This window comes from Malania oleifera, chromosome 13, assembly GCF_029873635.1.
Source record: "Malania oleifera isolate guangnan ecotype guangnan chromosome 13, ASM2987363v1, whole genome shotgun sequence".
NCBI classification, from domain to species: domain Eukaryota; kingdom Viridiplantae; phylum Streptophyta; class Magnoliopsida; order Santalales; family Ximeniaceae; genus Malania; species Malania oleifera.
This window is the reverse complement of record NC_080429.1, coordinates 83839490-83853755: the sequence shown is the minus strand read 5'-3', so window position 1 is coordinate 83853755 and position 14266 is coordinate 83839490. Positions and strand designations below refer to the sequence as shown.

At 35.2% G+C, this 14266-nt stretch overlaps 1 protein-coding gene across 2 annotated transcripts; it reads right to left on the bottom strand.

Annotated features, from left to right (window-relative positions):
* Positions 1-5963: 5963 nt before the first annotated feature.
* LOC131146522 (protein LONGIFOLIA 1) lies at positions 5964-11311 on the bottom strand. 2 transcript variants are annotated; one of them, XM_058096156.1, is made up of 5 exons: positions 10701-11311; positions 9909-9979; positions 7917-9767; positions 7689-7839; positions 5964-6964 (listed from the first exon to the last, which is right to left on the bottom strand). In XM_058096156.1, exons 1-5 carry the CDS (start codon positions 10846-10848, stop codon positions 6126-6128), a joined length of 3060 nt encoding a protein of 1019 aa, XP_057952139.1. In that variant the 5' UTR covers positions 10849-11311; the 3' UTR covers positions 5964-6125. The 2 variants fall into 2 exon arrangements, with proteins under 2 accessions (XP_057952139.1, XP_057952138.1); XM_058096155.1 differs by having other exon boundaries at positions 10686-11309.
* Between the last annotated feature and the right edge of the window lie 2955 nt (positions 11312-14266).

The following is a 14266-nucleotide window of genomic DNA, read 5'->3' as shown; positions in this document are numbered from 1 at the left end:
TTCAGCTGTCACACATTTACCCAGCATCTTTCAGTTGTTATACCCAGCATCTTTCAACTGTTTTACCCAACATCTTTTAGCTATTTTACCCAATATTTTTTAACTGTTTTACCCAACATCTTTCAGTTGTTTACATGATTACATTAACACATACAAGCAGTATAGTTCATATCATATTTCATTCTCAATGCATTACTTATTTAACCTGCATCTCATACATTTAACATATATTTGTACAGAACTTACATTTACTCATGCCACACAATTTAGTAATAAAACTCATACATTGCCTATAAAATAAGCCAACCAACATTTAATGTCTATATACTGAAAATACCTTTCATTTCTTATATAATTATCCTGAAAATATTTTCCACTTTCATCAGTTCATTTTCACATATCCGTATCTAATAAACAGCCCTAAATTCGTAAAAAAATATAATTTAAATGGTTGGCATTTTAAACTCATACCGAGACATATACATGTATATATAACACAATTCATTTTTCATTAAATTCATAAAATTTGGGTTTAATATATATTTTTCCCCTTACCTGATTTCTTGAACTACGCCAATAGGGACACCAAAAAGATACCTGCGGCGCTCATCCTAACCCTAAAATAAAAATCCTAATTCCATTAAAACAATCCTAAATAAAATATTATTTTAATATTTCCTAGACCTTTAAATACCAAATAAACAATTATACCCTCAAATATAACCAATTTGCCAAATTTTCCAAATCTCACTCTTACTTTGGAGTGGAGCCTAGAAAACCCCAATTGGAACTTTAGTTATGTCAAAATGACGACGATCACGACTAGGATCCCATGGTGGTGCCTGATCGTCGATTTAACAATAGATTTAACAAGAAATTGAGAAATTAGAGAAAAGTTGTCTTACCCCAGGAATGGTGCCTACGCCACTCCCACGACAAATCCGCTCTAGTAGAAATGTCGGTGATGAAGCTAGGAACCCAACAGTACCTTCCGTTTCCCAATCGGTTGAATATTCGTCGAGAAATTAAGGAGAGAGAGACGGAGACAGAGGAGTGACGAAGAGAAACTAAGAGAAAATCTGAGAGATGTAGACGTGAAAAAGATGGATTGAATTTCAAATTGAAATCCAATCCATCCTATTATATTTATTATAAATTATTATATTATTAAATCTTTTATATATATATATATATATATCTTTATTCCAATTTTTTTACTATTCCTTTTTATTTATTTATTTATTTATTTTAATAATATTTAATTAATTAATTAATTAATAATTATTCTTAACTTTTTTTCATACTATTTCTTTTTACCTGTTTATTTAATACATTAATTTAATAATGTTTAACTAATTAATTGATTAATAATTTTAATTAATTAATTTTCTTTTAATTTTTTTCCATGGGTTATTACAATAGATCTACCAAGTGCCTAGGCGTACGACAGGTATGCGACCAATGGCCTTTTCCTCCGCATTTGTAACATTTATTTTCATGATGCCTGGATCGTTGATCCTTATCATTATATTGCTTCTAGGGATCATCCCTCTTCTGGGGGATGGTAACCTTACATCGATGCAATGATTATTTCGACCACGGCCATGACTATGCCCACAACCATGTCTTCGGCCTCGTCCTCGACCACAATATGTATTCATATTCATTTTAGAGAATGGGATCGAATCAATTGGACAACTTTGGTGATTTTTCATCAAAAACTCGTTATTTTGCTTAGCAACAAGAAGACATGATATAAGTTCAAAAAATTTACTAAATTTCCTCTCCTTATATTACTGCTGCAGGAGCACATTAGTGGGATGGAAAATAATAAAAGTTTTTTTTTTCAAACATGTCTTCATCAATAATATTTTCACCACATAATTTTAGTTTCGAGCTAATCTTATGCAGAACTGAGTTATATTCACTAACTATTTTTAAATCTTGCAACCTCAAGTGCAACCATTTATATCGAGCATGTGGTAAAATTACAGTATTTTGGTGGTCAAATCTTTCCTTTAAATTTTTTCATCAGATAAGTGGGTCGTTAATAGTGAGGTATTCAGTTTTTAATTCTTCATTTAAATGATGGCGGAGGAAGATCATAACATTTGCGCAATCTTGCAAGGATGCGGTATTTTCATCTAAAATAGTATTTCTCAAGTTTATTACATTTACATGGATATTAACATCAAGAATCCATGATAAATAATTATTGCCTTTGATATCAAAGGAAACAAATTCAACTTTACTTAGGTTTGACATCAATATAATTAACAATAATAAGGCAATTTAGAAAAATAAAATGTAAAAATTCTAACAAAACTAAGATAATAATAAATATAATATTACTTCTACCCTTCCTATGGTACTTAAATATGTTTCTTCAGAAACATTATTTTTTTCCTCAATTTGTACTCTTTAGGAGTATGATTTCAATTACAATATGAAAATGAGTAATAATTTACTACCTCTTCCGGAAGTTAAATGTATTACCCCATTTGGAAGATAAATGTCTCACCTCTTCAGTAGGTCAATTTTTAATATCTCTTTGAGAGGTTAAAAATATGCCCTCTTCGGGAGGTAAATATTTACCATATCTTTTTTGGAGACTAGATACATAACATCTTTAAGAGGTCTATCTCTTTGGGAGATTAAATATATAAACCGTATATTTAAATATATAGTCTTTTTAGGAGGTCTATCTTATCATCTCTTTTGGAGATTAGTACTATTTAAACTTTAAAAGACATATTCTCTTCTAGAGAATAATATACTCTTATGGAGTAAAACTTACAAGAAATAAATTAAATAAGATTTAAAATAAATATCTCACATAGGTAGCGTCTCGTGCTGATAACGTGTTATAAAAGATGCAGGAAAATAAATAGAGATGAGACCGAAATTTTACATGGTTCAGCTATGTCTACTCCATGGGCGGATGTGATAAAAACCTTCACTATCTCGAGAGGAATTACAAGATAATTTGAAACCGACTTTGTACAAAATATTTCTCTTCTCTTTATCTCTACTCTTCTCTCATCATTTCTATATGTTTACCCTCTTCAATTATTTTTTTCTATATCTCACAAAATGAGAGAGAGATGGCACTTTTATAGGACAATACATGGTAGTGGAAGATGAAGGGGTGGAAGATGAAGGTGTGACAACCATTATATTTTTCATGACACTTCTCTATTTATAAAACAAATACTCAATATAACCAAATCGTAAGACATAGCAAAATCTAAGAATATATCACTGGCCTCATTTTTATCTCCATATCCATGACCTCCACATATCCTCTCATAGTCTATATTATCATTTCCAATGTGTCCATTCAAATCAGTTTCTATGAATGTTTTTTTTTTTTTTTTTTTTTTCAGACATTGGTATCCTTGGTAAAATACTATTTGTATCTTCCCAAAATTGTCTTTTAAGATTTTTTGTTAAACTTATTTGGGGAGCATATGCATTAATGATGTTCATTATCTCTAGGCCTAAAGCTATCCTAATTTTAATGATCCCATCCCCATTCTTTTAACACCTACTAAATTATCTTTTAGGTCATTGTCGATAATAATTCTCACTCTGTTTTTATGTTTCTCTTTACCAGTGTACCAAAGTTTAAAATTTTGATTTTTCTTAATTTCTCTAACTTTCTCTCCTACTCATTTTGTCTCTTGAAAGCAAATTAAGTTAATTTTCCTTTTAAACATTAATTTCACCATTTCCATACTTTTACCCATAAGAGTCCCTATATTCCAATTAGTTGGTAATCTAATCTTCGTTTCTTGTACTAATTTTTTTAGCCCTCTTCCTTCTATAGTGACCCGGTCTATTCCTTGACCTTAGTGAATTCGGTAAGAATTTATAATAATAAAATCTAACAAAGTTTTACATTGGTTTCAACTACCTAACACAACATTATTCCTTTATCTGGACTTAGGACCTGCTTTGTGTACAAAGATAATTTGTGTTACACCGGCGAAGTACACGTTTGAGTTTTTTTTTTTCTTTTTTTTTTTCTTTTTTTTTGCAAACTAATTTCACATAGACAAATTTCTAAATCACACCTTACAACTAATAGAAATTACACAAACAATACAATGCATTTAAAAGAATCTAAAACATACAATTTTGGGTATGAATCAAAGCTATACTTAAATGAAAAAAAAAAAAACCGTGCAACAGTGCTTTTTGAAAAATTTTATATGCTCCAAGACCTGCAAATGGAAAACACAAAAAAGAAACCTAGTGTAAGAAGAAAAATCATATTAGCCAAGAAAAAGAGCTGCAAGCTTTAATAGAGAGAGACAAACCAACTTCTTCTACCATCTGTGCAACTTCAGATATGGTACTAAAAAGGTTATTAAGCAATTACTCTTCTCATTAGCTTACTCTTTTCTATTTTGGGGCACGAAGGTTTTGAGAGTATCTAGTTGAACTTCCTGAGGAGGAGCCCTTGTAAATTCAACAACTTTCTTGGCCCCTGCAAGTGGGAAAGCACAATTTCACTAGGGTGAGGTAGGAAACTCTCCTTGTGTTTATATAGACTTCCAAGCAATCCTGTCCACCATAGGTCATCTACTCACAAGGCCTACATTAACTTAATCACATTGGTCCATGAAAGCCCAATGGAAAATACAGCGGTAGCCCACCATCATAGCCCTTATTTAAACACTCTAAAATATCATCAATTTGATTAGGAGTTGAGATTCAATGAGGTATAAAACTTGATCAAGTAGCAAAGTAGACCCTAATGCACAAAAGCTTGCAAGAGAATTGTGTAAGATAGATTCGCTTCAAACTATGAAATCAGGGTGCGGCTTAGAGGATGAGGAAGATGGTCTGAAATGGGCTTTGAGGGAGGAAGTAATGCATTGGTCTAAAAGTTGGATGAATTTCTATGGTGAGCTTCCTACTATAATGTTGGATTGATCTTTAATGATTAGTTGATAGGATAGTGATGAAGCCACAAACCAAGGAACTAATAAAAAAGGGAAAACATGGAGAAGGGAAAAATTAAACGCATGGTTAAATTGAGAAGCAAAATTGCTACATAGCTAACAACTAATTGTTATGTTGATTCTGCTTAACTTGCATACTGGCTACCTCACTCATCACAATCTCACCAACCAAGTCTTTGAAGAGTGATTGCTCCACATCCAACCCTAGTCGGAATCTCAACAAAAAAATTTATCCAACTCTCAAACCATTGTTGTGTCCTCTCTAAAAATATTCTTTAAACTATTTTCCTTTAAGTTGCATTCTGACTTCTTAGTGCGAAGTTAATTGCTCCGTCTCCAAGCACAATTCTCGTAGAAGCTTTTATACACTTGGGATCTTCCTTGCCACTTTGTCAGGTTTTAGCCATGAGTTTAGAGAAGACTAGATGAAACCAACTTCCTAAAATTATTAGGTCTTTCATTAGACACTTAGTGTCTATGCCAGAGCTACAAAAAATTATTATATACATATAAATATCTCACTTGGGCCCTATAAAGGTGGATGTAGGCAATGGGATGTGTACAACACTAGTGTCAATTTAGGGCACTGGTGTCATTGACACTAGTGCCACATGTGATTATAAAGAATAAATAAATACTTATTATTCTTTAGTGGAATGTTGTACACAACACAGTACCTAGGTGTGGCCTGAGTGGGATAAAGTACACCGTGTGCTATAGGTTATAATATACACAGATACACCTTCATTTTCCTGATTTTCAAATATAAAATTAACATTCCATGCATCTCTCAAAAATGTGGTGTCTGTTGTGTGGTTTTAAAAGGCCTGATGAAAGGACACTAATATGGATTAGCTTTGCTCCAATCCAAGCTCCCTTCCTCACCACAAACTAAAGAACTAACATAAATTAGTGAGTTACAGAGTAAAACATAGAGAGGGGGAAATAAAAGGGAGGAGGTGGAGGGAAAGATGTCTCCCATATGCAATATTCTTTCTCAAGTGTGTTTTAATATTTTGAAGGGTTATTAACTTTACAATTCAGCAAAAGAAATGAAAATCTTCTACACAATTATTATGCTTTAAAGCAATTAAAAAATATATATGAATTGCAAAAAGGACAAACCGAATACATGGGTAAGTGAGAAGAAAACTGCTACTTCGTCGACAGTCGGCTGTAATGCCGACTGAGCTTAACTTGCCTGCTAGCTACCTCACTCGTCACAATCTCATTAACCAAATCTTTGAAGATTGATCGCTCCACATCCAGCACTACAGTGGGAATCTCAACACAGAAATTTGTCCAACTCTCAGACCGATGGGTTATGTCCTCCCTCAAGGTGTTCTTCAAACCATCTGCCTCATCCTCTAAGTTGCACTCTGACTTCATACTGTGAAGCTGCTCTATCTCCAAGCACAATTCTCGGAGAAGCTTTTGTGCACTTGGGGTCTTCCTTGCCACTGTTTCAGGTTTTAGCCATGGGTCTAGAGAGGAGCTCACTGAACCTAACTTCCCAACAAGAATCTCATTGACAGCATCAAATATTAGTTTCCGGTGAAGTTTTTCATGGTTAGGCTTTGATTCGGCAACCTTTCCAGGACTGTCTTGTTCTTTTGAAAGCAGTGTGTTTGCTTTGGTTTGCTCCAAAACAAAGAATAACTCGGGATTAATTGGGTGGCCAGAAGGGTGGAGCTGAAAGCCTGTCAAGCTAGAGCCCAGATCTCTCAAGAGGAGTCCTGAAGCTAACAATATCTCAGAGATGTATCTATGGTCTGGGTTTGCGTTCTCACATAGCAATGCAATGTAATCTGTGCTGGTCTCATCATGACTGGAGTTCAATCTTCTAAGCTTCTGAACCAAGTTTTCAATGTTCTGTAATTTCTTACGACTGATTTGAGAGTTATGATCAGATCTCATGTTGTTCAATAAAAAATTATCCAACAGGTTCGTATGCTCTTCATTGTAACTGTTGGAAATCTTTTGAGTCCCATCATCTGCCAAATTAATATTCGAGTGTGAACAATAAAACCATAATTTCTTCTTCAAGGGACAACAATGACACTGAGATAAAATCGTGGTTGCCATTTATCTGACTACCAGCTGACATAGCATCTGTATGCTTTGTGCAACTAGAGCTAGTAAATCTATTCAAATTTAATTAGAGGCACAAAAACCTCTTTAAAATAAACCAAGATGATTTCGACAATATTTATTCACTGTTCTCTAATTATTTTTCTACTTATTCTCTCCTTTTTTCTCCTCTTGAACTCGTGAAATAATGTCTGATATAATTGTTGGCTGTAATACCAATTATCAAAAGTGCAACTGCAGAACATGTCGGCATTCATTGTCCAAAACATGCAGCATTTTTTTTTTTTTATTATCCTTACAAAGTTTCCATTTACCAAGCCACAGAATACACTCTCGACCTGAATTTTCATTCCCCATATGGCCCCTAGATTAGAAAACTTTACCCTTCCATTATGTCGAAGACCTATAACAAGATTTCAAATATTATCCAAATTAAATACTCTATTAGATTTTAGTAAGGAGTTTTCTTTTACATAGAAAAAAGTGCATTCAAGCTGACTATAGTGACTATACATAAAGGATGTCATTAGTTGAACTAATCCTCCAACGCTCAACTTCTAATCTATTCAGATTTTTCAATACTATGTACTACTAAGCAAAAAGTTTATACTAAGAAGAAAAACATACCTCTGAATGCATATCCTGTCTTTCTCACAGGAGATGGTGTACCATCTTGATACACTGAGACATCAAGAACAGAGACAGGACTGGGATGTTCAGGGGCAATTGCAGCAAGTTCATCCTGTGATCCATATTCATTCAACCTTGGACTCGATGTCTGAAACAGAGAAAACAATACCATTTAATTATCTAATGAACAAGTTCAAAGGAGAAGATAAAGATCAAAACACCAACCTTCTGCTTTATGTCCGAAAGTGAGTACTTGGCAACCTCCCTAGATGGACTCGGGCTTCCAGTGACCTCGACAGATTGTTCAGTATTGATGACATCTACATCTTCCTTCTGGTCCAACATTATAATGCTTTCTGAATGGACAGAAATGTCATCACCTTGGTTGCTCAAATTTCTTGATTCACTACTGACCTCACTGGACTGGTCTTCTCTGAGCAGCAAGTTGGGAGATTTTGGCCTGTGTTTTCGACCAGGGGAACCAGATTCTATTGGTTGCCTTTTGAATTGCCTTCTGCCTTTGCTCCAATCAGAAGAAGGGATGGGCGGCCGAGATCTCTTTTCCAGCTCTAAACTTTTCTGCTGCAGTCTTGGGCTCACAGATCCTGAGCTCTTTATCAAGCCTGGGGTGTTTTCTTTGTGAAGCTGCTGCGGTTTTGCCGAAGTTTGTGTTGATCTTAAATTCCTCATGTTGGTTTTCTTGTCAGTTGAACTAACAGCTGACTCTCTGTAACTATTTTTAGGACTCTGATCTTTTCCTGTTCGGTTATTAGCTAAACTCTTGCTGCTATAAGTAAATGCACCATCTCGAAGTTTATGGACACCAGGCAAGTCATCAACAGAAATTCCAGGAGGAGGAATATCAGATTTCTTGACTAGCTTTGCTGGTTTCATGATCACAATTGGAGATTCAGAAGTCTTAGAAGAATTTGCTCCCTTCACTGTCGAAGCAATTACACGGTCATTCTGGGAGCTTCGTTGGCCCACCAGTCTTGGATTCTGATTAGGAATTATACAATCTCTTTGTGTTACAAAGTTTGAGACTTGCTCTTCTCTACTGGTTTCTAAAAGCATCTTGGCCTGCATAGCTTCCAATATCTGCTTGAGAGCTATGAGATCCTTTCCGGAGTGTTTAAATTCAAGATCTCTGAGTCTTTTTTCAATTTCATTATAAACTGAAGGGAAGGAATTTGGCACCCTAGATGGACCTTTTGGATGCCTTGACTGTGGCTTTTGAGAAACTCGATCCCCATTTATTTGCCTCCTCCATGGCGCTGGTTCAATAGGAAACTTTGAATTTGAAATGGGCCTCATGACCGAATTAGAATTTTTCCACCTAGGGTCCTTCCATGAGTTCTTTGGGGAGTTCAAAATTTGGATAGGATCATTTGCTTTTGATGACCTTGAGAAGGTATCACAATCCTGATCAATTGGACAAGCATTGGTCATTCCCATCTCACAATCATCAGTGACCGAACGGGAATCTGGCAATGCTTCCAAGCCCATTAATCTGGCTACAACGCCAGGAGGCCGTCTTTGAGTTCCAGACATTTGTTGTAGATCCCTCTGTAAATTCCTTGAAAAGAAATTTGATTTTGAAACAGAGTTAATGGAACCCCGCATAGAGACTTCTCTGCTGTCCAGTGAAAGTCTTGGTAGCTCTTTAAGCTTTGGGGTGGATTTGAAGGTGTCTCTCCCATCATAAGAATATCGAGGAGCATCCTTGGGAACAGAAAGAAAACAGCCATCTCTATCTTCATGCAATGATCTTGGAAGTTCTTTAGCTTCATTAAAATAGCAAGGTGCTTCACGAAATCTAGCAAGAACAGTAAGAGATTCCATGAGATCCACAGGCAAATTCTGCTTCCCATACAACATATCCATGGATTTGGGTGACTGAAGAGGCCTTGGGGAATATTTATGCTTCACAACACGGCTTGTTTCCCTGTACATAGAATCCTTGACTGCATCTCGAAGGTCCAAGGAAGAGCGATCTGGTTGAGACAAGGAAGATGAGCAAGAGGGTGATTGTGTAGAGACTCTTTGTTTCTCCGTAATGTCTTTTGAATTTTTTCCCTGCAAACAAGGACACATTACAAAAGTTCATTAAAGTTTTTTTGATAATGATTCAAGAACATGAAACACTCTTATCTGAATAAGAATTAACTGAAAAACATCATTATGTAAAACATAGGGAGACATACATGGAGTCCTTACCATGGCACCTGGACAAAGATATGTGTTATTTGACTCCATATCCAGGCTACCATTGTTGAAGTGGGAATTACCTGCGCATGAGAGAAAATTTAAAATTATAAAAATAAAAAACAGAAAATGAAGGGGAAAAAATCAAGATTTTGAGAAAAATTCTTCAACACTACATTTGGAAACATGAATTTCAGACCTTAGATTTAGATTTGTATAAATTTGGACAAAACTCAATACAATTTTATATTACATTTCTTTTGATCTCCACAAATCCAAATATAAGGCCTCTCCCAAACACGGCAAAGATTCAAGGAACCAAAGGGAAATGAACATTTGTCCATTTCCCCCTTTTTCCTCTTCAGGTCATCCAAACAACAGCCAGTGTCTGTTGATATAAGCAATAATGGTGGATAAAATTTAATCAGCCTCATACTCAAATAATCAGAATTCTGAAAAAGTGTAAGCAATGAAAATACTTTTGATATAAGCACAATTAAGCATTAAGATGCTGACAACAAATTATAATTTAAAAAATTCAAAGATGAAATAGCATTGTCATATTTTTCAGGCATCATTTTTTATTATATACAGTGACATATTTCTTACAAGTAGATTAACCCCATGTTCGAAATCTTGAATTCAATCCTTTCGATGGGAGACAAAACACAACACAAATATTCACTGTATTTTGTAGAAATCCACGCAAATCCGAACCCTCAAAACACAGGGTAAGAAGCATTCAAATGCATTTGATTAATCGCGATTAATTCAGTTAAGCTATTATACCCAGTTGGAGATTACCCGAAGGAAGCCTCTTGTGGTTGATGTGCCGACCGGTGAGGGCGTGGTGTCGCTCGAAGAGTTGAAAGATGCCAGTCATGCATCCTATCTGCTTCTGCAAATCAGGGTTTTCATCCGTCAAGGACTGTAGAAGCTTTGCTGCTGCCATCTTCGTGTCAATTCCTCTATCCAACTAATTAATTCTGCACTTCAATTAAATCCCCACATCCAAAATCTCCATCATCGACCTTCCCTAGGGTGGCGAATTCATTTCAAGCTCCTCCATCGCAATTGAATTCGATCAAAACCCTTCTCTTCAACATGTTGAGACCAGTGATTCAAGCACCCATTTATCTACCATAAAAGAGGGAATATCTCTATAAGCTAATATGCCAAGAGTGACGAGAGTTTCAGAGTTGGCACACACGTTTTACTCTCTGATTAAGAGAGAGAGAGAGAGGTATGGCTGTGGAGGTGGGTCAGATGTCTTCCATGTGGGGTGAGAATATGGGAGGCTCTGAAGGTGTCTGCATTGGCATGTGATCTGTCGTACAGGAGAGAGAGAGAGAGAGCGCGCGCGACGGAGGGAGAAGAAGAGTGGATGAGTGAAGTGATGTGTTCCTTCTTTCTTCATACACTAGTGAGGCTTCGTTTATCTTCGTGCCCTCTTGCACATTCTCTTTTTTGGCCCTGACCGTTGTGGGCTCCACTCAGAGTAACAAAACGGGTGGATACCCCGATTCGTGACTCGTTTCACTCGTTTAGTTATACGACCTTTTAACAAACGCATTGATATCTCATAAATGATTTGTGAATTATCCAAAAATCAAATTTTGATTTTAAAAATAACCCATGATGTCATAAGTTCACATGACAAAAATTAATCGGATGAAATAGCATGTAAGCTCTCCTTATGTGGGTCTTTTATTAGCAGTCTTAGCTTTAGTTAGTATTGCAAGTCTTCTATGTTACACAGCAGCAGCAACAGCATACTAGCACGCAGCAGCAACATACCAGTTACAACAGTAACAGTGTTTTCAATTCTTTGTTTTTTAGTTAGCTTTGTACATAACAGCAGCATATTTCAGTTGTAAATTATATGCATCTAAAGATTTGTGTAAGTAATTTTGAGGTATGAATAAAAGATATATTTTCATTCGTTTTCCAACATGGTATCGGAGCATTTCTAAACTTCTTCCGTATTCTTTGTAATTTTTTTTTCCTCTTAAAACTCTGTTGCAGCTTTCATGGCATCTTTGTCTACCTCTACAAATTCATCCATATTAGATGATTTTACTACTCCCTATTTTTTGCATCATGGGGATAATCCTGGCATTGCTCTTGTTACTACACCTCTCACTGAAACAAATTATCATACTTGGAATCGTTCCATGATCACTTCCCTTCATGCTAAAAATAAACTTTCATTCATTGATGACTCTCTTCAACAACCAAATGTTAATGATCATCTTCGATCTGTTTGGGGATGATGCAACTCAATGGTTGTCGCATGGATTACAAATTCATTAGCAAAAGACATTGTCTCCAGTGTCTTGTTCTTTGACAATGCAAGAAGCATATGGCTGGATTTGCAACAAAGGTTTTCAAGAAGCAGTGCTTCGCATGTCTATCAATTAAAGAAATCGATATCAAATTTTTCTCAAGGCCAACTATCAATCACTCAATGTTACAATCATCTGAAAACACTTTGGGATAAGCTTCAAACTTATCGTCCATCTCCTCATTGTTCTTGTTCACCATCATGTTCCTATGGAGCACTTCAGCAAATATTTGATCATGAACAATTTGACTACACAATTCAATTTCTTATGGGATTAAATAATTCATTTTCAACTATAAGAGGACAATTATTAATGATGGATCATCTTCCTACCATTAACAAAGCATTTGCTCTTCTTCTTCAAGATGAAGGTCAAAATCAGCTTATAGCAGCTTCTACTCCAATTTTTGATTCTACTGTCATGGCTACAACTGCTTCACCATCATCCATTAATTTAAAATCTTTCAAGAAAGACAGACCTATATGTTCTCATTGTGGAATTTCAAGTCATACTGTTCACAAATGCTACAGAATTCATGCTTTCCCGCCAGGTTTTAAATTTATTAAATCAAAAAGAGGCAATCCTTCTGCAAATAAAGCCATTTTCATAGGTTCCTGCATTGCCTTTTACTCAAGAACAATGCAATCAATTGATAGCTCTTCTTCAACCTTTACCTGCTTCATCCTCAGCTTTGGTTGCATCATATGTTCCTTCTGGTAGTTCTTCCTTAACTTCAATGTGTATGACAGGTATATCTTTGAATTGCTCTTCTTCTTTATCTTCCCCTACTTCCAGAATCATAGACGCAGGTGCAACTAACCATATGGTTAGTGATATTTGTTTCTTAACTACCACCACTTCTTCGATTCAATCTTTTGTTAATCTACCAAATGGTACTCATGTGTCTATAACTCATATAGGAACTGTTACTTTATCATCATCTTTAATTTTACATGATGTTCTTTGCATCCCTTCTTTCAATTTCAATCTTATTTCTACTAGCAAATTATCATCAACCTCATCTTGTTGTTTAATTTTCTCTTCTTCTTTCTACTATATTCAGGATATGTGGCTGTGGAGGACAATTGGACTGGGCCGACTACTTAATAGTCTCTATTATCTGCTTCCTTTCTCAACTGGAAGTTATTCTGCTACATCTGTTGTTAATTCTTCTTTTTCAAATAATGTACACTAGTCGTTTGATCTTTTACATCAATAACTAGTACATCTCTCTCATAATTGTTTACATATGTTGAGCAATTATATTTCACTTTCTCCTTCAAATAATCATCAATCTTATAATGTTTGTCCCCTTGCAAAGCAACACAGATTACCATTTCAACATAGTCAATCTGTATTAACTTTTAATTTTCAGTGATTCATGTATATATTTGGGGTCCTTTTGCAATTCCTTTTTTACAAGGCTTTCATTATTTTTTGTCTATTGTTGATGATCATTTTAGGTGTACATGGATTTATCTCATGAAGTGCAAATCTAAAACTCGCATGCTACTTCATTCTTTCTTTGCTTTAATCAAAAATCAGTTTCAGGCCACTGTTAAAATTATACGAGCTGATAATGGTCCTGAATTTTATCGTTTAAATGGCATCATTCATTAAAAATCTTGTGTTGCTACTCCTCAAAAAAACTCAGTTGTGGAAAGAAAACATCAACATCTACTCAATGTTGCAAGAGCAATTCGTTTTCAAGCACACCTACCATTAGTCTTCTAGTCTGATTGTGTTTTAGCTGCTACATATATCATAAATCGCACCCCTACTCCCCTTTTATCAAATAAAACTCCTTATGAAATTCTATTTGACAAACTTCTTTCATATTCTCACATGAGAGTTATTGGTGCACTTTGTTTTGCTTCTACTCTTCCTTTCAGTCGTCATAAATTTGAAGCTCGTTCTCATCGTTGTATTTTTCTTGGTTATCCTTTTGAAATCAAAGGTTACAAATATTTGATTTACAAACTCATCAAATTTTTGTTTCTCAGGATGTCAATTTTCATGAACATA

What these genes read in the sequence shown, in the direction of transcription:
- LOC131146522 (XM_058096155.1), bottom strand. Translation starts at nt 10,848, where the DNA reads ATGGCAGCAGCAAAGCTTCTACAGTCCTTGACGGATGAAAACCCTGAT. An exon ending in TTCGGGTAATCTCCAACTGG is followed by an intron (nt 9,980 to 10,685) that starts GTATAATAGCTT and finishes TCTCATGCGCAG; the next exon opens with GTAATTCCCACTTCAACAAT. An exon ending in ATCTTTGTCCAGGTGCCATG is followed by an intron (nt 9,768 to 9,908) that starts GTAAGGACTCCA and finishes CCTTGTTTGCAG; the next exon opens with GGAAAAAATTCAAAAGACAT.